The 24,332-nt window shown below is 41.1% G+C and overlaps 1 protein-coding gene across 2 annotated transcripts in view; it reads left to right on the forward strand.

Annotated features, from left to right (window-relative positions):
- Positions 1–23,059, forward strand: part of LOC147111638 (progesterone receptor-like) — a 539,157-nt gene extending 516,098 nt beyond the window's left edge. For both annotated transcript variants that reach the window (XM_085998728.1, XM_085998729.1), the window contains 2 exons: positions 11,927–12,084; positions 13,356–23,059. In XM_085998728.1, coding sequence (XP_085854854.1) covers positions 11,927–12,084; positions 13,356–13,511 — 314 coding nt within the window. In that variant the 3' untranslated portion in view covers positions 13,512–23,059. The remainder of the gene's footprint in view (positions 1–11,926; positions 12,085–13,355) is intronic.
- Positions 23,060–24,332: the final 1,273 nt, after the last annotated feature.

Below are 24,332 nucleotides of genomic sequence, written 5' to 3' on the forward strand. Positions count from 1 at the left end.
GCCAACATACCATTTGCCTTCCTAACTGCTTGCTGCACCCGCATGTTTGCTTTCAGTGATTGGTGTACAAGGACACCCAGGTCCCTTTGTACATCAACATTTCCCAATCTATCACCATTTAAATAATACTCTGACTTTCTGTTTTTCCTACCGAAGTGGATAACTTCACATTTATCCACGTTATACTGCATCTGCCATGTATTTGCCCACTCACTCAACTTGTCTAAATCACCTTGAAGCCTCTTTGCATCCTCCTCACAACTCACAATCCCACCTAGTTTTGTGTCATCAACAAACTTGGAAATATTACATTTGGTTCCCTCATCCAAATCATTGATATATATTGTGAACAGCTGGGGCCCAAGCACTGATCCCTGCGGTACCCAACTAGTCACCGCCTGCCACCCTGAAAAAGACCCATTTATTCCTACTCTCTGTTTCCTGTCTGTTAACCAATTTTCAATCCATGCCAGTATATTACTCCCAATCCCATGTGCTTTAATTTTGCACACTAACCTCTTATGTGGGACTTTATCAAAGGCCTTCTGAAAATCCAAATACACCACATCCACTCATTCTCCCTTGGCTATTCTACCAGTTACATCCTCAAAAAACTCCAGTAGGTTTGTCAAACATGATTTCCCTTTCGTAAATCCATGTTGACTTTGTCTAATCCCATTGATATTTTCTAAGTGTCCTGTTATCACATTCTTTATAATAGACTCTTGTAGCGGTTCGTGTAAATCGCCACTAAATGAAAGAGTTTAACTTCGACGAACTATAAATAAGTTGTTTATTTACCAGAACAGGATAATGACAGCAGGTAAGGTAGCAGGTAAGATGGCTGACTGCAGGAGCACCATGTTGTAGGTCTTGTCCCAGCGGGGACTCCACAAGGACTAAGTTCTCAGTCCCGTGGGGAGCGTGATGACCTCATCACGCTCTGCTCTATATTCCCGCTTTGGGCGTCACGTGATGCGTGACGTCAGCGCGTTAGGTCGCCTCTTAAAGGGGCAACGGCCCAACAGGTAAGTTAAAGGGGCAACAGCCCCAACTGGTAAGTTATACAAATAAGTAAGTTAAGTACATACAGTTAAGTAAGTTATACATACATAAGTAAGTTAAGTTAAAGGGAATTATGTATCTCAATGTAAAAGACAACCAATGGGACCGCCACACTCTAGCATTTTCCCTACTACTGATGTTAGGCTAAATGGTCTGTAGTTCCCTGTTTTCTCTCTTCCTCCTTTTCTAAACAGTGGGGTTACATTTGCCACCCTCCATTCTGCAGGAACTGTTCAATAATCTATAGAATTTTGGAAGATGACAACCAATGCATCCACTATTTCCATGGTACCTCTTTTATTACTCTGGGATGCAGATTATCAGGCCCTGGGGATTTATCGGCTTTCAGTCCCCTTAATTTAAGAACATAAGAACATAAGAAATAGGAGCAGGAGTAGGCCAATCGGCCCCTCAAGCCTGCTCTGCCATTCAATAAGATCATGGCTGATCTGATCCTAACCGCCAATCTACTATCACAGAACCATCTCCTGAATCTAACAGAATTAGACACACGAAATAGGAGCAGGATCAGGCTACACGGTCCCTGGGCCCGCTCCGCTACCCACAGGGCCATGACCAATCCGAACCTAGACTCATGTCCAAATTCCTGCCCGCTCCCCGTAACCCTTAATTCCCTTTACTTCTAGGAAACTGTCTATTTCTGTTTTAAATTTATGTAATGATGTAGCTTCTACTGCTTTTTGGGGCAGTATATTCCATGGACCTACCACCCTCTGAGTGAAGTAGTTCCTCCTCATCTCAGTTTTGAAAGAGCAGCCCCTTATTCTAAGACTATGCCCCCTAGTTCTAGTTTCACCCATCATCGGGAACATCCTCCCCGCATCCACCCGATCCAACCCCTTCACAATCTTACATGTTTCAATAAGATCGCCTCTCATTCTTCTGAACTCCAATGAGTAGAGTCCCAATCTACTCAACCTCTCCTCATATGTCCATCCCCTCATCCCCGGGATTAACCGAGTGAACCTTCTTTGTACTGACTCGAGAGCAAGTATGTCCTTTCTTAAGTATGGACACCAAAACTGTACGCAGTATTCCAGGTGCGGTCTCACCAATACCTTGTACAACTGAAGCAATACCTCCCTATTTTTATATTCTATCCCCCTAGCAATGAAAGCCAACATTCCATTGGCCTTCTTAATCACTTGCTGCACCTGCATACTAACCTTTTGAGTTTCGTGCACCAGGACCCCCAGATCCCTTTGTACTTCAGTACTTTCCAGATTCTTGCCATTAAGATAATAACTTGCTCTACGATTTTTCCTGCCAAAGTGCATAACCTCACACTTTCCAGTATTGTATTCCATCTGCCAAATCTCTGCCCACTTACTTAGCCTGTCGATGTCCCCTTGCAGGTTTTTTATGTCCTCCTCACTCACTACTTTCCCTCCCATCTTAGTATCATCTGCAAACTTTGATATGTTACACTCGGTCCCCTCCTCCAAATCATTAATATAGATTGTAAAGAGTTGGGGGCCCAGCACTGACCCCTGCGGAACACCACTAGTTACTGATTGCCAGTCTGAGAATGAACCATTTATCCCAATTCTCTGCCTTCTGTTAGATAGCCAATCCTCTATTCATGCCAGAATATTACCCCCAATCCCGTGATTTTTTATCTTAAGCAATAATCTTTTGTGTGGCACCTTGTCAAATGCCTTTTGGAAGTCTAAATACACTACGTCCACTGGTTCCCCTTTATCCACCCTATATGTTACTTCCTCAAAGAACTCCAGCAAATTTGTCAAACATGACTTCCCCTTCATAAAACCATGCTGACTTTGTCCTATTAAATTATGATTATCCAAATGTCCTGTTACTGTCTCCTTAGTAATGGACTCCAAAATGTTACCTACCACAGATGTTAGGCTAACTGGTCTATAGTTTCCAGCCTTCTGTCTACTGCCCTTTTTAAATAAGGGTGTTACATTAGCAGTTTTCCAGTCTGCCGGGACCTTTGCCGAGTCCAGGGAGTTTTGGAAAATTATTACCAATGCATCCACAATCCCTACCGCCACTTCCCTCAAGACCCTAGGATGTAAGCCATCAGGTCCAGGTGATTTATCCGCCTTGAGTCCCATTATTTTACCGAGTACCACTTCCTTAGTGATTTTGATCATGTTTAGCTCCTCCCCCCCTTTAGCCCCCTGTTTGTCCATTGTTGGGATATTCTTAGTGTCTTCTACTGTAAAGACTGATGTAAAATATTCATTCAGTGTTTTTGCCATCTCCATATTTCCCACCATTAATTTCCCAGTCTCATCCTCTAAGGGATCAACATTTACTTTAGCCACCCTTTTTCTTTTTATATAACTATAAAAACTCTTACTATCTGTTTTTATATTTTTTGCTAATTTACTTTCATAATCTATCTTCCCTTTCTTAATCAATCTTTTTGTTATGTTTTGCTGTCTTTTAAAGTTTTCCCAATCCTCTATCCTCCCACTAGATTTGGCTACCTTATATGCCCTTGTTTTTAGTCGAATACTATCCTTAATTTCTTTACTTAGCCACGGATGGCTGTCTTTTCTTTTACACCCTTTTCTTCTCAGTGGAATATATTTTTTTTGGAAGTTGTAAAATAACTCCTTAAATGTACACCACTGATCATGTATCGTCTTACCCTTTAATCTATTTTCCCAATCCACTCTACTCAATTCCGCTCTCATACCTTCATAGTCTCCTTTATTCAAGCTTAGCACGCTTGTTTGAGATCCAACCTTCTCACCCTCTAATTGAATATGGAATTCACCTATGTTATGGTCACTCATTCCAAGGGGATCCTTTACTAGGACATTTTTAATTAATCCTGTCTCGTTACACAGGACCAGATCTAAGGTTGCTTGCCCCCTGGTCGGTTCAGTTACATACTGCTCAAGAAACCCATCCCTAATACATTCAATGAACTCATCCTCAAGGCAGCCCTGCCCAATTTGATTTGTCCAATTAACATGATAGTTAAAATCCCCCATAATTATAGATGTTCCCTTATTACTAGCCTCAACTATTTCCTGATTGATACTCCGCCCAACAGAGTTGCCACTGTTCGGAGGCCTATAGACTACGCCCACTAGTGCTTTTTTCCCCTTATTATTCCTTATCTCCACCCAAACTGTTTCATTATCCTGATCTTTTGACCCAATATCATTTCTCTGTATTACAGTGATTCCTTCCTTTATTAACATAGCCACCCCACCTCCCCTTCCTTCCTGCCTGTCCTTCCTGATCGTTAAATAACCTGGTATGTTTAATTCCCAGGCATTGTCACCCTGCAGCCATGTTTCTGTAATGGCCACAAGATCATACCCATATGTAGTTATTTGTGCCATTAACTCATCTATTTTGTTACGAATGCTACGTGCATTCAGATAGAGAACTTTCAAATATGTTTTGTGACACTTAGTTCCTGCTTTTTCCCTTTTTATTACTTTACCTTTTACTCCATACCTTCTGCCCCTTCCTGACACGCTCTGGTTTTTAATTTCCCCATTGCTACCTAAGTCTATGACCTTCTCTGTTGTCATTTTTATTATTTGCTCTCTAGGAACCTCCCCCCCACTAGTTAGTTTAAACCCCTCTCTACAGCCCTAGTTATATGATCCGCCAGGACTCTAGTCCCAGCGCTGGCCAAGTGAAGCCCATCCCAACGGAACAGCTCCCTCCTGCCCCAGTACTGGTGCCAGTGTCCCAGGAAGCAAAACCCATTTCTCCCACACCAGTCTTTGAGCCACGCATTTAACTCTCTAATTTTATTTGTCCTAGCCAAATTCGCTCGTGGCTCAGGTAATAATCCAGAGATTATTACCCTTGTGGTTCTGCTTTTTAATTTCTCCACTTTTTTCACTAATACTAATTTCCTTTAATTCCTCCTTCTCACTAGACACTTGGTTCCCCAGCATTTCTGGGAAGTTATTTGTGTCCTCTTCCGTGAAGACAGAACCAAAGTATTTGTTCAATTGCTCTGCGATTTCCTTGTTCCCCATTATAAATTCTCCTGTTGCTGACTGTAAGGGACCTACATTTGTCTTCACTAATCTTTTTCTTTTTACATACTTCTAGAAGCTTTTACAATCTGCTTTTATTTTCCTTGCAAGTTTACTCTCATACTCTATTTTTTCCCTCTTAATCAATCTCTTGGTCCTTTTTTGCTGAACTCTATACTGCTCCCAATCCTCAGGCTTGCTACTTTTTCTGGCAACTTTATATGACTCCTCTTTGGATCTAATACTATCCTTAATTTCTTTTGTTAGCCATGGTTGGGCCGCTTTTCCTTTTGTGTTTTTGCGCCAGAAAGGAATGTATAACTGATGCAATTCATGCATTCATTCCTTAAATGTTAGCCATTGCCTATCCACTGTCATGCCTTTTAATGAAGCTCCCCAATCTATCATAGCCAACTCACTCCTCATACCTTCGTAGTTTCCTTTGTTTAGATTTTCTTCCTGCTCTGTGGAGAAAGCAGATAGAACATTATAGGGTAACTTTTGTTGCTTCACTCGCAGCCAGTATATATCAGAAAATCACAGGGTGTCATCCACAATTTTGCTACTAACACCAGCTGTTTGTGAGGTCCCAGTTGCAGCATTTTTCCTTATATTCACACTTATCCAGTTGGATATTGTATTAAACCATTAAGCACTTGTGCACAGTGTGTATGGATAAGTTGATGTAACTGTGCAAATCATGGAACATGCGATTAATATCATACATGATATAAGTGTCAGCTGTGACTCAGTGGGTAGCACTCTCACCTCTAAGTCAGAAGAATGTAGGTTCAAGCCCCACTCCAGAGACTTGAGCACATAATCCAGGCTGACACTCCAGTGCAGTACTGAGGGAGTGCTGCACTGTCGGAGCTGACGTCTTTCGGATGAGATATTAAACTGTGGCCCCGTCTGCCTCTCAAGTGGATGTAAAAGATCCCAGGACACTATTCAAAGAAAAGCAGGGGAGTTCTCTCGGTGTCCTGGCCAATATTTATCCCTCAACCTAAATCACTAAAACAGATTATCTGATCATTTATCTCATTGCAGTTTGTGAGACTTTGCTGTTCACAAGTTGGCTACCATGTTTCCTACATTACAACACTGACTATACTTCAAAAATACAGTCCCCACCACTTATAGGAGGCGTGTTGGTGTTAACGCGATTAGCCCGCTATAAGCGTTGGACGGGGTATTGTTTTTTACAGGAACCAAGACCGTCCTTGCTAATGGAGGGCAAAGAGCAGTGAACTTTGCCCTCTACTGGGCTCCCCTGCACCTTCCCTGCCTCCCCGTTAATATCGGCGATAACGTCCTTCTGAAACTGATCACTCTGTTCATCTCCAACATTAGGGGAAATACCCCTCCATGATTGCCAAACCATTTAAATTAACGGGTGGAAAATTGTGCTCAAGCATGCCTGAATTTCTAATGGGTGCTGCTGGTGGCGAGATTCCCTGCCAGGAGTGTAACATTGGAAAATTACCCTTATCAACCAATGATATTTTATTCAAAAAAATGTCTTTAACTTTAAGCACTGAGGAAAATATATCCCTCTATAGCTTAACAACAGGTTATAGCCAGAAACAACTGCACTGAAAAAAATCTCAGAAATTTGTCCCTGGTGGTTCCTGGAAGCACAGAAAGACTTGGAAACATTGTCCTGATACACCAGCAGGCAACAGCTAAGTATCTGTTCCAGATTACTGCATTTTTTGTGTCAAAAAATCTTTAAAGCCAGCAGACAGGACCATTCCAGCCAATACCTGCAGGTTTTATCAAGGATATGTAATAACATTTGTTGTGTCCGTGTACAATAAGACACAGACTGCAGGAGAACGGTACAACAGGTGTTTACTCAACGTGGCTCACACTGGAACTGATCTGTACAGATTACTACTCAGTACTATATACAGGTGTGGTCACTGCCGGTACTGCAGTATACATGAGCTGTAAAAGATTGTTCCCCCCTTAAAGGTATATACATTACAATTCCTCCCCTTTTAGATTAACAGTACCATAACACTTATTTAACAATTAAATATCAAACTAATTACAATTAACACTTTTAACATGCAACATTAGCTGAAAATAGTCTATTTATATATTCAGTCTTTGGGGAGGCTTCCTGATCCTTTCTGGATAGCGCCTTTCCCGAGTGTCTTGCTCTTGGTGCGGAGGCGATTCTGGCCCCCTGTCGTTGGTTGGTTCATCAGCTTCCGATGCTACTGTTTCTGGGGTCGATGCGACCTGTACGTCGGGTTCATCACCAGGTACGTATGGGCGAGGCATGGGGTTGACTCGTTCCTGTGACTCTAGGATCTGGTCAGCATGGCATCTCACGATGCTCTCCCCAACGTCCACTGTGTACATTAGTGGGCCCTGCCGTGTGCATATCATTCCTGGCTGCCATTTTTCTGTTCGGTAGTCGCGGGCCAAGACTGGTTGCCCTACATTGAAGCTCCTTGTTGGCTTCTCATGGATGTGCTGGAATTGCTTACTCTCAACATCTCTTTGTACGTTTGGTCTGAGCAAATCCAGGCGAGATCTTAACCTTCGGTTAAAGAACATCATGGCTGGGGCCTGGTTGGTGACTGCATGTGTCGCATTCCGGTAGGCGAACAGGAAATTGTCCACCTTGTGCTGCAGCGGAATGTTGTCATTGTACATAGCCTTTATTGCCTTCTTAAAGGTTTGTACGAAACTCTCAGACAATCCATTTGTGGCTGGATGATACGGGGCGGATGTGTAATGCCTTACCCCATTCTTTTTCAAGAACCCCCGGAACTCTTCGGACACAAACTGTGGTCCGTTGTCGGAGCAAATCTGTTCTGGCAAGCCATTCCTGGCAAAAATGGTCCGTAGGACTGCAATAGTTTTCTCCGTGGGGGTGGAGGACATTTTGATGACCTCAGGCCATTTCGAGTGCGCATCCACGGCTATTAAAAACATTGAGTCCATGAATGGACCAGCAAAATCAATATGCACCCGTTGCCATGGAGATGAGGGCCACTCCCATGGGTGTAGAGGGGCCTGTGGTGGTGCATTTTGGACTTTCTGGCATCCTGAGCAGCTCTTGGCCAGGTCCTCGATTTGTTTATCGATTCCCGGCCACCACACATAAGCCCTGGCTAGGCTTTTCATTTTTACCCCTCCCAGATGACCCTCATGAAGCTCATTGAGCACTCTATCCCTTAACTTGGGTGGAATTACCACTCGGGATCCACACATCAAGGTCCCCCGGCACACTGACAGCTGTTCTCTCCTTGTCGAGAATGCTGGCAACAGTGAGTCGCCATGTGCTGGCCATCCCTTCACCGTCAAATCATATACCCGAGACAGTGTCAGGTCATTTCGGATTTCCTTTTCGATACAAGCGTTAGTTACCGGTGGGCATTCAACTATAGTCGAATGGAATATTTCGACAGGATCCACTGCTGGTGCTTCCTCCGCAGTAGGCAGTGGCAGGCGTGATAGCCCATCAGCATTTCCATGCTGTTTTGTGCCCTTATATTCAATCTCATAGTGGTGCGCCCCTAGAAAAAGTGACCATCTTTGTAGTCGTTGCGCAGTCATCACCGGAATGCCCTTCTTCAGATTAAAAATGGAGACAAGAGGCTGGTGATCAGTCAGCAAGGTGAATTTCTGCCCGTGCAGATAGTGAATGAACTTTTTCACTCCCCACACGAGGCTGAGGGCCTCCCTGTCAATCTGGGCGTAGTTACGCTCGGCTGAGGTTAGTGATCATGACGCAAAGGCTATTGGCCTCTCTGAGCCATCCGAGAATTTGTGCGACAGCACCGCTCCAATGCCGTAGGGTGACGCATCACATGCCAACTGAATTGGTAATGCTGGGTTGTAATGGGCCAATACCTCTTTCGATGTGATTAGTGTTTTGCTCTTCTGGAAAGCTCGTCTACATTCGTCACTCCACTTCCATGGCACCCCAGTTTGCAGTAGGGTGTTCAGTGGGTGTAGCACTGTAGACAAATTCGGCAAGAACTTATGGTAGTAGTTTACCAGCCCGAGGAACGACCTCAGTTGTGACACATTTTCCGGTGCTGGAGCCTTGACTACTGCCTCAATCTTCTCTGGGGACTTATGTAACCCCTCTTTATTGATAACGTGGCCACAATACGAGATCTGTTTTCTAAAAAACTCGCATTTGGGGCGGTTAGCTCGGAGCCCATATTCCTGCAATCTGGTGAGCACCTGCTCCAGGTTGGCAAGGTGATCACTGTCATTTTCGCCCGTGACCAGGATGTCGTCCAAATAACACTGGGTCCCTGGGATCCCTTGCAGGACTTGTTCCATTGCCCTCTGCCAAATAGCCGGAGCTGATGCTACCCCGAATACCAGCCGGTTGTATTGGTAGAGACCTTTATGGGTGTTGATTGTGAGGTATTTTTTTAATGCTTCTTCTACCTCCATTTGCAGATACGCCTGGGCCAGATCAATCTTAGTGAAGCATTTCCCTCCAGATAGCGAGGCGAAAATATCTTCAATCCGCGGAAGTAGATATTGTACGGTGTGAAGGACCGGGTTCACTGTTAACTTAAAGTCCCCACAGATGCGAACCTTCCTTGGTTCCCCAGGAGTGCTGCTCAACGACTTTTTCATCACAGGGACAATGGGTGTAGCCCACTCGCTCCAGTCTACCGTGGACAGTACACCTGAACGTTCCAGACTCTCCAGCTCTACTTCGACGGCTGGGCGGATCGCATAAGGTACCGGTCTGGCCTTAAAAAATTTTGGGCTTGCGTTTTCTTCAATTTTAATCATCACTGTCATGTCTTTTAGTGTTCCGAGTCCTTGCTGGAACACTTCTTTCACGTCAGTTAGGACCTTTGACAGTCGTCCAGGTGTGACGTCGTCATCCTTTTTGTCAGCCACAGTCAGTGCCTGCATGGAATGCCAATCCAGTTGTATTTTCCGGATCCATTCACGTCCCAGTAATGGTGGTCCTCCATCTTGCAATACATACAGGTCTAGTTTTGGTGTTTCCTTACCGTTATATATAACGGTGACCCTTATTTTTCCTTTGGGGTAGACTTTTTTGCCCCGTGTATGTCTTCAAAATAATGTTTGTGTCTCTCAAGGGTATGTGTGAGAATAGCCGCTCGTAGTCCCATCGGTTTATGACTGTTAGGGCTGATCCTGTGTCCAATTCCATCTTTACCTGGACTCCTGCTATCTTGAGAGTGACCCAAATGGTTCGGTGATCCTCCGTTGTGATCACATTATGTAGTTTCAGACAACTCAGTTCCCTGCTTTCAGAGTCGTTATCACTCTTTTGTTCGTCTGAACAATTCTCCGTCATCTTATGTACCTTCTTGTACTTTTCTTTGGTAGGTTTCTTATTGCTGGTTTTCTTTCCCGACCTGCAGACTCGTGCTATGTGTCCTACTTTTCCACACTGTCTGCACACTTTGTCTTTGAACCAGCAATCATTCTGGTCATGTGTTGTTCTGCCGTAGCGATAGCACTTCTCTGTTCTATATGACATTTCGTTTGTGCCATATTCTTGCGGTCTCTGTTGTATCTCTGCAGCGCTCTGTGCTGCTACTTCATATGATACCGCAATGCTGAAAGCCTTTTCCAGCTAAGGTCCTTTTCAGATAAAAGCCGTTTCTGGGTTCCTTCACTTTGAAGCCCACACACAAACTTGTCCCTTAAGGTATCTGCCAGTCCCGCTCCAAACTGGCAGTGTTTCGATAGTTTGCGCAGTTCTGTTAAATAATCAGCATTGCTTTCATCCTTACGCTGGTTCCGTTTGTGAAACTTGAATCTTTCTGCTATCAGCAGCGGTGTGGGGTTTAAATGTTCCTGTAGTATCGTTACTATGTCTTCAAAACTCTTTTCCATTGGCTTCGTTGGAGTTACTAGATTTCGTAATAAACCATACGTCTTTGCACCCATTAAATTTAACAATACCGACGCTTTCTTGTCATCTGACACCTCATTTGCCTTGCAGTATACCTCTATTCGTTCGACATATGTAGTCCAATCTTCGACTTCATTGTCAAATGCGGTGATACTGCCACTCTTCGGCATTTTGGGTGTGGTTTAAAATGGCATCTCCCAATGGCTTAAAATGGCATCTCCCGCGCTTTCCTTCCTCCCCCGCTGCTGCCAACGCCGCTCCCGGCGGTTCTCGTGGCAATGGCGGCGCCCTGTAGGTTTTGCGCGCTTCTCCTGCGCTGCTGCCAACGCCGCTTTCGGCGGTCCTCGTGGCAATGGCGGTGCCTCGCGGGTTTCTGCGCGTCTCTCTCTCCCTCTCCTTGACGCTGCTCGGCCCCTGAACACCGGCTGCGCCCTGTGCGCTCTGCCCTCTCTGTCTCTCCCCTGTCGACGCTGCTCGGCCCTTTGCTGTGCCGCTCGGTCGGGCTCTAGCCCGCCGCTGTCCGGGAAGGGTCTGCGCACTACCTGTTGCCAGCCCGTTTCGCTGGACCACCTCGACTGGAAAGCCAAGCCTCCCCCGCAATTCTTGAGTCTCTGCTGGATGACTGGACGGTTGCCCGTGGTTGACGCCCGAGTCTCTGGCCTTGACCTCCAATCCACTGATCTCCAGGAACGAATCCCCGGGAGGTGATGCAGAGTTGCAGGTAGGTTCGAACTTGCCTTGTCGCCAATGTTGTGTCTGTGTATAATAAGACACAGACTGCAGGAGAACGGTACAACGTGGCTCACACTGGAACTGATCTGTACAGATTACTACTCAGTACTATATACAGGTGTGGTCACTGCCGATACTGTAGTATACATGAGCTGTAAAAGATAGTTCCCCCCTTAAAGGTATGTACATTACAACATTTCTTTTAGAAAGATTTATGTAGGAACTGGCATTTGTTTTTCAGTTCCCTTGGAAGGCCTCAAGAGCCAATCCTACTTTGAAGAGATGCGGAGAGACTACATTAGAGAGCTGAGTAGAGCTATTAACATGCAGGAGAAAGGTGCACAGTGCAGCTCTCAACGTCTTTACCAGCTCACTAAACTCATGGACTCGATGCATGAAGTAGGTGTGGCTGTTTAATGAGATATGTAATGGATAGCTTCCTTTTACTGGTCTACTAGTGGTGGTCAGTAAGAATTATTATCTTATTATCACAGGCCATATGTTTTATGGATTTATTAATAAGCTTTACCAGCAGACCTCAAACAGCTCCTCTGTCAGCCAACACCCAGTGATCTTTCCACAAGGAGAGATGCTGGTGGCATCAGTGGTATGAATAAAACCAAATTCTCCATTAATATGTAAATGATTGGCCCTTTTTTTTCCTCTTTTTACCCAATTCTCTTCACCCGTTTTCTTCCCTCCTCCAAAACTGAAGACGTTGAGTACTTGCTGGGCTATGGTTCCAAGAGCAGCAGTCAACCTCTGGTACATTGACCATTGTTTATGTGCAAGCCTGGAGTGTCAGCAGGCTGTTTGACCTCAGGATCATCATAGTCAAGCCCTATCCAGTCCTCGCCTGATGTCTATACACTCATCCTTTCAGCAGGGTTCACTGGATAGCAGTCAAGAGTGTGGGAACCTTGAATGATTTTTCCTTCTCTCACCCAGTGGCACTGAGGCCAATGTAGTGCTCCTACTACTACGCTGACTGAGATCAGCAAATTCTGCATAGACTGAGGATTGAACATGTGACCTTCCTGCTCTAAATGGCACAGCTACTCACTGAATTGCTTTGTCATTTTACTTGTTGAAAAAAGCATGTTTTGTCAAAATAATTTTTTCTTTGAATATTATTTATAATTTCCCACATAATTTATGCAGTGGAATGTAAAGGGGAAATGTGGCGTACTAAATTGCCCCAGCTTTTTAAATGTGCCTGTACATAGATATAATCAGTGTGTTTCGGTCACCTCTTATTGCCCTGTTTTTCACTTTAATGATGCAGAGGCAGCCTGGAAGCAAGGGTTTTATGCAGAATTCCCTCTTCAGTGACAATATTAAACTTCACTCCTTATTTAAAGAAATAAGATTAAAAATGACTGTTGCTGATACCAGCGGACAAATGCTTAACATGTTCATATGACTTTCCCTCTGCTCATTATTTTAGTTGACATTTAAATAAAGGATTAATGTTTGCAGTTAAATCATGGAGAGGGGACTGTCATGAAAATGTGTTACGTGTTTGACACGAACTTCACCAACAGTAATTTCTGGCTGTAATCTCTGTTTATATCAATTGATGTGCGATAAAAAACATTCGGAATGTTGAAAGCTGAATAGGTAAAGAAAACACAGTCAGAATTGATAACTCCATTGTCTCTTTTCAATAGCTTGTCAAGAAGCTGCATCAGTTCTGCTTGAATACTTTTGTTCAGTCCCAGGCACTGAGTGTGGAATTTCCAGAGATGATGTCAGAGATTATAACTACACAGTTACCCAAGATCCTGGCTGGGCTGGTGAAGCCACTGCTCTTTCACAAGAAATGAGTAACTTTCTCTCTTAAGGTGGGGTCTGACTGCCTTGATTCACAGGCAGCATTTTTTTGCATTATGCAAGTTGACAGCTTTATTCTATTTTTGTGACCATGACAGTACCGCGAATGAAGATTGTTTTCAAATTTATTACAAAATAATTAGCAATTCTGTTTAGCATACAGTTATAGTGGAAGTTCATTTCCATAGCTGCACTATATGTTTTATAAGCAATGAAATGTGAATTTAGTCCTGTTGTTTAATGTGTAACTTTCGGATCAAAAAGATATTGTATCTTTTGGTACTTTCTGGTATTTTGTAACTTTCAAGTTATGTAAAGTTTCTGCATCTGCTATAATATTAAACAGAAATGCTTATGCTCTTCAGTTTGAAAGCTGCATAACCCCAAAAATTTCTTCATTCATCATACTTCATGTGCCGTAAATGATACCAGCCCTTTTAAGTGGTTTTTCAAGTGGATTTTGTGACCTTCCTTTACTATGTCCAATCAGAAATTATTCTTTTCTTTTTCTTCTGTCACAGCCATCAGTTGTATTGGGTGCTGCTTCACTGCTAGAGGAGGTAAACTTTGCAAAGATGACTGTGTCACAAGTTTTTAGTTTAATGAAAGATATTCAGTGTTTATGTAGTTTGGGAACTTTTAGGTCACTCTGGCCTCTTCAGGTTTTAAATTCTGCATTGGCTATAAAAAACCTTTACTTGCCCTCAACAGTCACACCTGGTTCCCATTCAACCAAGAGTCGACAACATGCAAGTTCACAACATTGATAAGGGAGGTCAAGTAAACAGAGAGTCTGACGGGCTTCAAGCCAAGGTGGCTGCATCTAAATTTATGCATATTAAGAGCTACAAAATTAAGGCACGAGCATTGATATTAGCTACCATGTTTGTAAATCCCAGATGCAGAGCTTTTAATGGGGCCTCTATAACTCAATGTGGTGGCACTGTGCTCTCCTAAACACCATTCCCTTTTAAATCAGGTTAATGAGGTTAGATTGGTCAATCTTGCTCCCACAAAAGGCAACTGACTGCTAGAATGTCAAAAACTACACTTGTTTGGAGTTTTCTCGCAAGCCACTCTACCCTGCTGTCTTTCTCTGATAATTACCACAAATGCCCTAAGGCTGGGAATCAACAAGCAAGCTGAAACAAACCAAAAATCTGGATAATGTGGTTACAATGTAGTGAGCTGATGCAGTGCTCACATTCCCAAATATATAACCAGTGCATTGTATCCTGCAAGCCATGAAATCTGTATAATTACAAGTGAAAAAGATTTCCATTGTGGTTTCAGGATCAGGGCATTGAGTTCACTGCATGCCATGTCATGAGTCCTGAGCTCCTACTAGCCTCTGCTTGATAAGAGGTTTAAGCTGACCTCTACTGTGGTTACACAACTATGATTTTGCATATCAGCAAGCAAATGAGTGCACAATTGTAGGCTGTGCATACATACCTAGAAATAGAACACTGATGTAAAAGGCCCAATGCTTTTTGACCAAGCAACTGACAGTATAGAGAATTTAGTGGTAGCTTTTTCTTAGCAGGAATGCAATCCAGCCCCATGAATGGACCCACCTTATCCTACAACGTAGTGGCTATTTTCAGGAAGCAGGGTGCCACCATATCGAGTGACAATAGGCACCACTTGCAGTGTCCCGTGTTCTGGCAGGACCTGCTCAATGAGGGACTTAATTTCAGTTCGATTTAGATGTGTTGTCTAGATCAACTTCTTTATGTAGAGGTCTCAGGAAAGAAATCGATGGTCACCTAGTTAATGAATGAGATTTGGGAAATTGGATCTTCACTCCTGCCCATGTCTTCTGTAAGACCTAAAATTACAGGACAAAAAAATTGTGTTATTGATTCAATCTTCAAAAGCAGCCAAGTTATAGAGTACCAGATAGCGTAACATTCAGAGCAATTGAGGTGATAAGTCACTGTCTATATCAAAATTGTGTTAAATCAGGCAGCCATTCCCCTGATTTGGCTCTTATTTCTCTGGACATCTGCTCTCTCTATCATGTAATCCCCTCAAGCATTTAAAGAGAATCACCTGTTGTATTTTCAACAGATTAAAAAGATACACTCCTGCTTGCCACCCTGCTCCAAAGACAACATGGATAATACCTAGCTGTACAACATAAACTTCACTTGAGAATAAACATTTCCCTCCTTGCTGAAGCTGTAAGATCCTGATAGTAATAAAGCTTAAACAGTGTTCTTGTTGAGTCAGATCTCCCATCTGCTTTGTTCAGCTCATATTGAATCTGTCCAAATGAGGCACTCATAGCTTAATGATTAGCCTTGAGACCTTGTTGTCAGCCACTCTTCATGCAACTCATAAAAAAGCTCCAGGTTATAAGACCATGTTTAATAAGGCTGTACTGGTCTTTTATATTAAAGTTCCAAGGAATTTTTTTAAGCAATTGGTAGATGGATTAGAGGGGAGTTGAGGAGAACTTTTTTCACCCAGAGGGTGGTGGGGGCCTGGAACTCACTGCCTGAAAGGGTGGTAGAGGCAGAAACGCTCATCACATTTAAAAAGTATTTGGATATGCACTTGAAGTGCCGTAACCTACAGGGCTACGGACCCCAAGAGCTGGAAAGTGGAATTAGGCTGGATAGCTCTTTTTCGGCCGGCACAGACATGATGGGTTGAATGGCCTCCTTCTGTGTCGTAAATGATTCTATGAAATATTAGATTGTAGGAAGTTCCTTTTGAAATCACAGGAAAGGTTTCCTTCAGGTTAAGCTCCTTTTAAGATTCACTCCTTCATCGGCATACATAGTTTGAAGAATACAATTGTAGTACACAACCATTTTCTTATCTACAAGACAACATTGATTCTGCACAATAATATTAATGAACTGGAAATATAGTTTCCCCAAAATCTACTTTTGTAAGCAGCATTAAACTGAGCCATATTTACCTGTTGGGCCAAGGTTTGATTCTCAGCTGACTCTGTGTGCTGAGTTGCCTCATCTTAGTTGAAGAGGTAGTAGGGATGCTACAATTGGCCTCTCCACCCCTGAACTATTTAAAATAAATGAGACAGGATTGCTGCTTCTAGATTGTGATTCAGTGGTCCTTGTTGTAAAGGGCTCTTGCATGGAAGTTGGGTGAGTACAGGATTGGTTTGACTGTAATGCCTTCTGCCCCCACCCACTCGCCCCCTCCCCCCCAGTTTAATAATGCTCTAGCACCCAACGTCAAGGCTCAAGAATAACCATTTGGGCAAGGTACCTGTAGAACTGTGCTCAAGCAGGGAGTCAATGCCAGTAAGAACTGAAGGTCGAGGACAATCAAGGGAAAATTGGCAACAAATCATAAAAAAATGATGAACATGCTTCAGCTCCTTAGTAATGCTTATAACCCTTACTCTGATGATTTTAATTATAGTCCATATGCTCCCATGGTGACATTACTACAACTGCTGCAAGCAAATTGCAAAATGGAGGATTTGAGAGTCCCCTTAAAATGGTAAATCTCTTCATTTCCTCAAGAGAGAGGAGAATTTTCAGATTGCAAACTTTTTGTGAGAAACACTGATAATGTTCAGAACCTCCGAGGCTTGCTTGTTCCCTTGATACCAGCACATAAATTCTGTGATACTTAAGACCAGAAAGCTCTCACTGACAGAATTGGTCCAAACTTCATCATCACAAATATCTTTCTTTTTTTCCGGATAGTTCTGTATCTCCCATTTTTCAAAGATGTGAATGTAGTCTTTTAAAATTTCTTGATCAAGAAGTGCTTAGTAAACAAACAAAAACCAAATACATCAGATTTAAAATTATCCATACCAAAGCTCCATTTTTTAAGAAGTGGCATCTTGTCATCTAATCATGTCATCTTCCCACATGTATCCCTTATTGACCTATGACTGCCATTGTTCTCACAATATATTGGAAGAGAGAGCTGCTTTTGTCTCTCATCTTGGTTCATTGAGTCAATGTCCTTGTCTAAACAATACAATCTAATTTGGCATGTGGTTTTTCATTGATATACTAACATCTTGCCTAAGAAAAATATAAACATAACTTCGAAAGCCAGTGATATTGCAGCTTGGCAGAGCTGTAATCAGCTCTGCTCTTAACAGAAAGTTCCTCCCTCTTCCATGTGAGGCACCCATGGCACGTGCAGTTAACAAAACAGGAAGAGAGATTACTCACCTTTTGGTACAGTAAGAAACATTATTCAAATAAAGTTATATTCCACATACCATATATTACTGCCCTCTTCCACCACAGACTGGTTTGTTGGAAAGATGCTGGGAAGCAGAGAGGGGCGTCATCACTATTGACTTTCTTTGGGCATGCCTATCTGGATTTCCAAGTTTAGTGCTAATCTGCTCATATATTGTCATATTTTATCATGTCCAAATGTTCAGAATTTTTGGTGTTCATACTTTTTTATCTATTAAGTTTTAATGTTTTTCAAATTTTCCTTGCTCTCAGGCTTTTGAATTTATTGATACACTTTCAAACGTTTCTAAAATACTATTGTAATAACCTTTTTTATGAGCTGTAGTTTCTGCTTCAGCATGGCACAAGTGATAGACTTTTCTAACCCATTCTTATTTATCAGAGCTAAATAGAATAGTCTCACTGTTAAACCTCATGTTGAGATTCTTCTTATGGTCAATGACATGGAAACACCTAAGGAGTTGCTCTTATAAGGTGGGGCAAGCGTAGGTTACTCAGGTTGCAACTAAGACATTTCTTAAAAGAATAGACATCCCTCTGGTTTTCCTAATTGATTGACTTTTTTAACCATGGTATGTGGAGAGTAACCTCATTCAAATAATGTTGACTTCCACAATTTAACATTAAGTAATCTAAGCTTGGAAATTATCATATGAAATCTTAGCATATCAAATTCCTGTGTTCTTCCTCATTAACCTAGGTTTATGCTTCTGTTAAAATAGCAAAGGGATTTGAGATGAACATGTTAAGTATTCATATGATAATATCACACAGCAGAATTTTAATTCTGTCATCATTTCCTAAATGTGTCTAACTTTGAAAGCCTTTAATTCAATTTAATTAGTGCAATAAAGTTTTTTGTATGATATTTGCTTGCCTTTAGAGATGTCTGTCAATAGCAAACTAGGATCCCAGGTGAACTCATGCTCAAACCAACATGGTGGATGGGCAGCTTTAAAGATAAACCTGTACAGCAAATTTTACAGTACTACAGCTGAGTAATCAAGAGTATTTATGACTGTTTTTGTTTGTTTATTTGGTGAAATACATCAGAATTATAAATAAAAGATTGGACATTCTAACAAAATAAAAACCAGTATTGAACTAAAGAAATTGAAATGTTAAAGATTCCACCATGACAGTCTATTCTGTGTCTGCTTTCATTCATGTACCATGTTTTGTTAACCGTTCCTGGGCATGCTTGACAGGATGGCCAACGGAAGCTTTTAATTTTGAACTAATAAATAAATTGAATAAAGGAAATTATGGGATCATGCAGCTTTACATTTAGTAGCTATTATGAAAATTTTTACAATTAATGTGGCAAGAAATGTAAGAATGTAGGAATGATTAATCATAGTGACTGTTGTTATTCTTCCCTTAAATATGAGGCCAAAAGGAAATATGTTCTATGACTCATTGATTTGACGTTGATTACTACTCATTTCTCTGGTTCTGCAATCATTTTCCATAACAGTAAACAAAGACATTGGACATATGTGACAGACTCCACCTACACACTGCATTCTCTGGATAAGGCACACATCACCAAAATGACTGTCACTGCGCACACCGCCATTACAAGATCAATAGAGCAACAATAACAGAACTGGTCATGGAGTCAAGTCTTATTCCATGAAGACATAATAGTTTAGTAAAATCTTAAAACTTTAACTGTGGAAAATGATTGGGGAATATTTTTAGGGATGTATGATAAATAAACTATGCATTATTTCACTTTTGAAAAAAATCTTTAAAAACCCATGCCTATAATTTTAATGAATTATAGGAACTGTCCATTCATGAACTAAACCCAGAAAATTACCATTACTGGTGAATATCCTGTTTTCATGCAAACAAATCTACTTGTCGGTTACTGGATACTTTTTTTCATTTATCAACCCCTCTTTTAAAAGATACTTTAAAAAATATAACCCCTTTTTACAATTAGATAATAGCTATTAATTAAGTTTACGGATATTGAAAGCAGTTACTAAACTAATCTGAGTTGGAATCAACAATATCAACCACCGTTGATTCAAATTCCTACAGGCAACCTGAAAGAAAAACATTGATTTGCCATTCAATTATTTAACCAATTCTTTCCAACTTGTCTTAGTCACTTCAAAAGAAACGGACTTAACTCTGTCCAAGATGACAAGTACTGTTTAAAACTAAAACTGAGAAATTGTAGCAAAATAAAAATATATGCAATGTCACAAAAATATTTTATATCTGCACTTCCCTTTCACCAAGAAAAAGAAACATTAAAGTGAACTCAAAACTTTGTGATTGGCAAATTAATCTATAATGTGATCACACAGGTTTAATGATGGAAATATCTAATACTGTCCTTGAATTTTTAGTGCATTAACCAATATTAATTGAATTTTAGGTTGAACTAAGTTTCAAAGAGGTTACTTATATACTTGGTTTCTTTATAATGCCAAAGAGCACTTCCAACTGACTGAAATATTGACCATCACAAGTAACAATGTGGAATAAAAGTAGTCCCATCAGAGACACGGGGGAAATATTTCCTTTGTACACTAGGTGCAGCAAAATGATCAGCCATTCCATGTACATTTTGTTCCACCTGGCACACAATGGGAATCTTCGCCCAAGTTGGCAGAGTGGGTTGTTTCCCTTACAAACAAAATTTTAACCTCTATTGTTTAACAGCTATTAAGAGCTCAAATTGAAATGAGCTTGGGGTGGGCATATCTATTCCCAGTAGATATGAATCTTCAGCAAAAAAATATAAAATAAAATAGCCTGAAACTTTAACATTAACCAACACAAAGGCAAAAATCTCACAATGATTATTCCTTTTAACAGAGTATTCCATCTTGACTCTGTCAAAATGTATCAAAAATGAATGGAGATTCTTTAATGTCTGTATTTATCCCTATTTGTAATGACACATTTTAAATACTTGCAATTTCAAAACACTTTATTTGGTGTGGAACACTTGTAAATAATTAATATTTATAACTTAGCAAATATGACTGCCCCAGTTATCCAAAAGTGCTATGGGGCCAGTAACATGATCCTTGAATGCAATCATCATATTTATAAGCAAGCCTCTGCATGCAATGCTGACAAGGTGTAAACACCTGCTGCACCTAAAATGGTGAACCTGACAGGAAAGCATAAGCATTTCTGGGAATCTACAGGAAATAGGAATGAAGCTGAAATGGTTCCCACAGTAAGATAAATATCAGTGATTATTAGCAGTCGTATCAGTAGAATGGCCCACATTGCAATTAAAATTAAGTGTTCCTTTACTCTGGAATTCTCTTTGCACCATTCCTGTGTCTTTGATCTAATCTTTGTGAAAAAACCACTGATGTGCACCAATTTCATAACATTATTTGCAATAAAACAGATAGTTTGTCATACTTGCCCATGAGCATAGTGCTATGATACCTTTCATTGGGCCTGTTTAGTATTACAGGTTATATAAAGTGCTGAAAGTTGGATAGCGTTGACCCAATCAAATGTACAATTTTTGTTTAGCACAACTTAATTTCTAGCACAATTTAATTCACATCTTAAATTGACGCTCCTAGTTCTCAATCCTCAAAAGGGGAAAAATGTGGATCATGACTCGTTCCGAAATCTCTTTCAGAAAACCCTTCAGGATAGAGAGCTTACTCCTGGAAAATCTTACTGATGTAGGGAAAAGTTAAAACTGTAATTTAGGCATATTCAGGACAATATCATTTCAGCCCTGCATTACACCTTCATTATGCCACACTTGATCTGTGGTATACTGGATGCAGTATAGAAGACAATCCATTTCCCAGCACTGTTGCCCTCATCTTGGAGAACACACATACAATAGTTTGATGAATGGCATTTCAATCACTGAAGATGTGTAACTGATTGCAGTGTCAATATAATCAAGTGCACACATTTACAAAGCATGGTTAATATGAATTTTAAATAATACTGGCCAATATTACGTCTATGAGCTGAATTGTTGCCAAATCTTCATTTTGCATTAGCCACGCAGATGTACATTTGACTTCATTAGTGCTATTTTATTGCATGCTGTAACTCAAATCCATGCTGTTGTGGCGCATTTAAAAATTCAGCAAATGGCATTTGTTATCATTGCTTTTTCATGAGACATACGTTGCAAGTAGTGGTCACCTCCTAACCAATCAACAAATTTCAGCAAGCTGCATGTAGCAGTATTCTATATAATGGAAGTTGTGTCTTCATCAACAGTATCTTGTGCTTTTGATCGATACTTTCTGGCATCCTTGAATTGTTTTAATTGTTGATTTTTGTACATACCTGTCAGTTTGTAGTTGTTTTGTATGGAGCAACAGTACGGCTGCTTGCTAATGTAAAGTTGACAGGTTTTAAAGATTAAAGTCTTTGTTTAGTGCTTGTCTGGCTCTAAAATGAAAACTGAGGTCAAAACGTAAAGAGTGTTTTGTGGGTCTGTTTATTGTGTCAGTCTCAACATTACCAAACCCCATATTTGAACAGTTATATTGTCTCTTTCACTTCACATTTACATAGAATATACAGCACAAAAACAGGCCATTCTGCCCAACCAGTCCATGCCATAGTTTTTTAATAAGAGGAAAGACAAAATCATTTTGGTGTGTGTTGGGGAGGAGAACCATAATCCTATTTTTCAGAACAACATGAGAAAATGTTTATTTTGGAATTCAGTGCTTACATTTTAAATCTTAAGGGTTATGTAAAAAATGTTGCAATTAAAACATTTTCAACAATAGCAAAACTACACTTTGAATGTAAAGGTAGCCCAGACAGGTCATTCTGGTGCTTTAGGATTCCAGGTTTTCTTTTACAAGCTAACCTTGAACCGATCATAGTTCTTTACTGTATCAACAAAGATAATTAGTCATAAAGCTCAACCTGTCTAAATTTTAAATGTAAATTAAATCCAGTTATGTAGCAAATACATTGGGACGAATACATTTTTTTGGCAAGCCATTAAAATCTTTCATCAGATCAGCAAGTAAAATTAATTCACAGATGAGACCATTATCCACTGCAGTAAAACTCCGATGCTGTTAAAATTGGAGTGGTCCAGTTGATAGTTTGCTTGAAATTTCATGACCAGATTTTTCTCAAAGAAGTTGGTATAGTTCACTTAAACACTGAATAATGCCAACTCAGGACAGTATGAACAGAGAAGCAGCATAATATTGGGAGCCATGTGCAGTTGAAGAAGGCACAAACCGTACATTGTTGCCTTATTGAAAACTAGCCTAATTGAATTACCGATTATATCCAAAGAGGTAATGGCTTTAGATGTTCCTCAATTTATAATAAATCCTTGTCAAAAATTTGTGTCTTGCATCTTCCTTCTGTATTGATGCTTCATGCCCAATACCAGCTGGCATTGCTGCATCCATTCAAATCTAAAGAACTAAAGGTTGCAAAATTCGGCTCCATAGTGCTGGTAGTTTTGGCCAGTTTTGAAGAAAAAATGGGGTCCACATTGCTTGCGCCCACCTCCAGCGCTGCCTGCACTGAACACCATTTTGGTGAGGGTGATAGCGCGGGCGGTATATGGTGTGCCGGCAGTATGCAGAGTAGGCAAATCGTGGCGTCAGTCAGCATGAAATGCTGATTTGGATGCACGACCTGCCATTTTCAACTTCGCCGCTCTATTCAATGCCCTCTCCTAAACATGCACAGCTGAATGTGCTTTCTCTGGCCTGCTGAGCCATTATTCAGTTACCCTTGCCTTCACAACCAGTTCAATGAGCTGCTGCAGGCAGAATACACCTTCCCTTTAAGAGGTGCAGACTGCCTTTAAGAAGTCAAGGCTAGCTTCAGTTGGAGATAGCCTCGCACGAACTTAGGCCCCCTGCTGAATGCTCAGCCACTCAGCAGCACATTCAGCACTGGGCTGAATGCTGCAATCGTAATTAGCAGGCAGCATGAAAATCGCATGCTGCCTGCATTCCTTTCAATGGGCGCAGGCCGATCGTGCATCGCGATCCCCGCATCCGTTTTTGTATTCAATCTAATTTTTAGCCCAAAGAACTTATATTTACATAATATCTGATATACCAGATTACTTCTGAGCCAATGAATTACTCGAAGTGTAGTCACTCTGTTTTTTAGTTAAACACAGTAGCCAAATTGCACACAGCAAGCGCAAAAAGCAATGAGATGAATGACCAATTAAACTGGTTTGATGTTGTTGGCTAGGACACTGGGAGAACTACCTGCTCTCCTTTGGAAAAATGTGTTTGGATTTTTTACGTCCTGAACAGCCATGCAGGGTTTCAGTTTAACATGTCATCTGAGAGCACAGCACCTCAGACAATGTAGCACTCCCTCAGTATGGCACTATCAGCCTAGATTATGTGCTCAACTACATAACACTATAGGACCATAAATTTATGTACCTGCAGGTGTTATGTAATCTGTAATACAGTACATACTCTGTACTAAATCATGATCTGAGAGCAAATGTGAACTTCTTGTACAACACAAGAAAAGAAATGAAAGCATTTCTATTGTAAATAAATACTCTAGGAAAATGTAACTCATCATCACTAATTTATGGAACAAGTGGCATTAATATATTGTTTGCTAGTTTGAATG

Source organism: Somniosus microcephalus, chromosome 10, assembly GCF_052327205.1.
Source record: "Somniosus microcephalus isolate GS21.2 chromosome 10, FLI_Smic_1.0, whole genome shotgun sequence".
Classification (NCBI taxonomy): domain Eukaryota; kingdom Metazoa; phylum Chordata; class Chondrichthyes; order Squaliformes; family Somniosidae; genus Somniosus; species Somniosus microcephalus.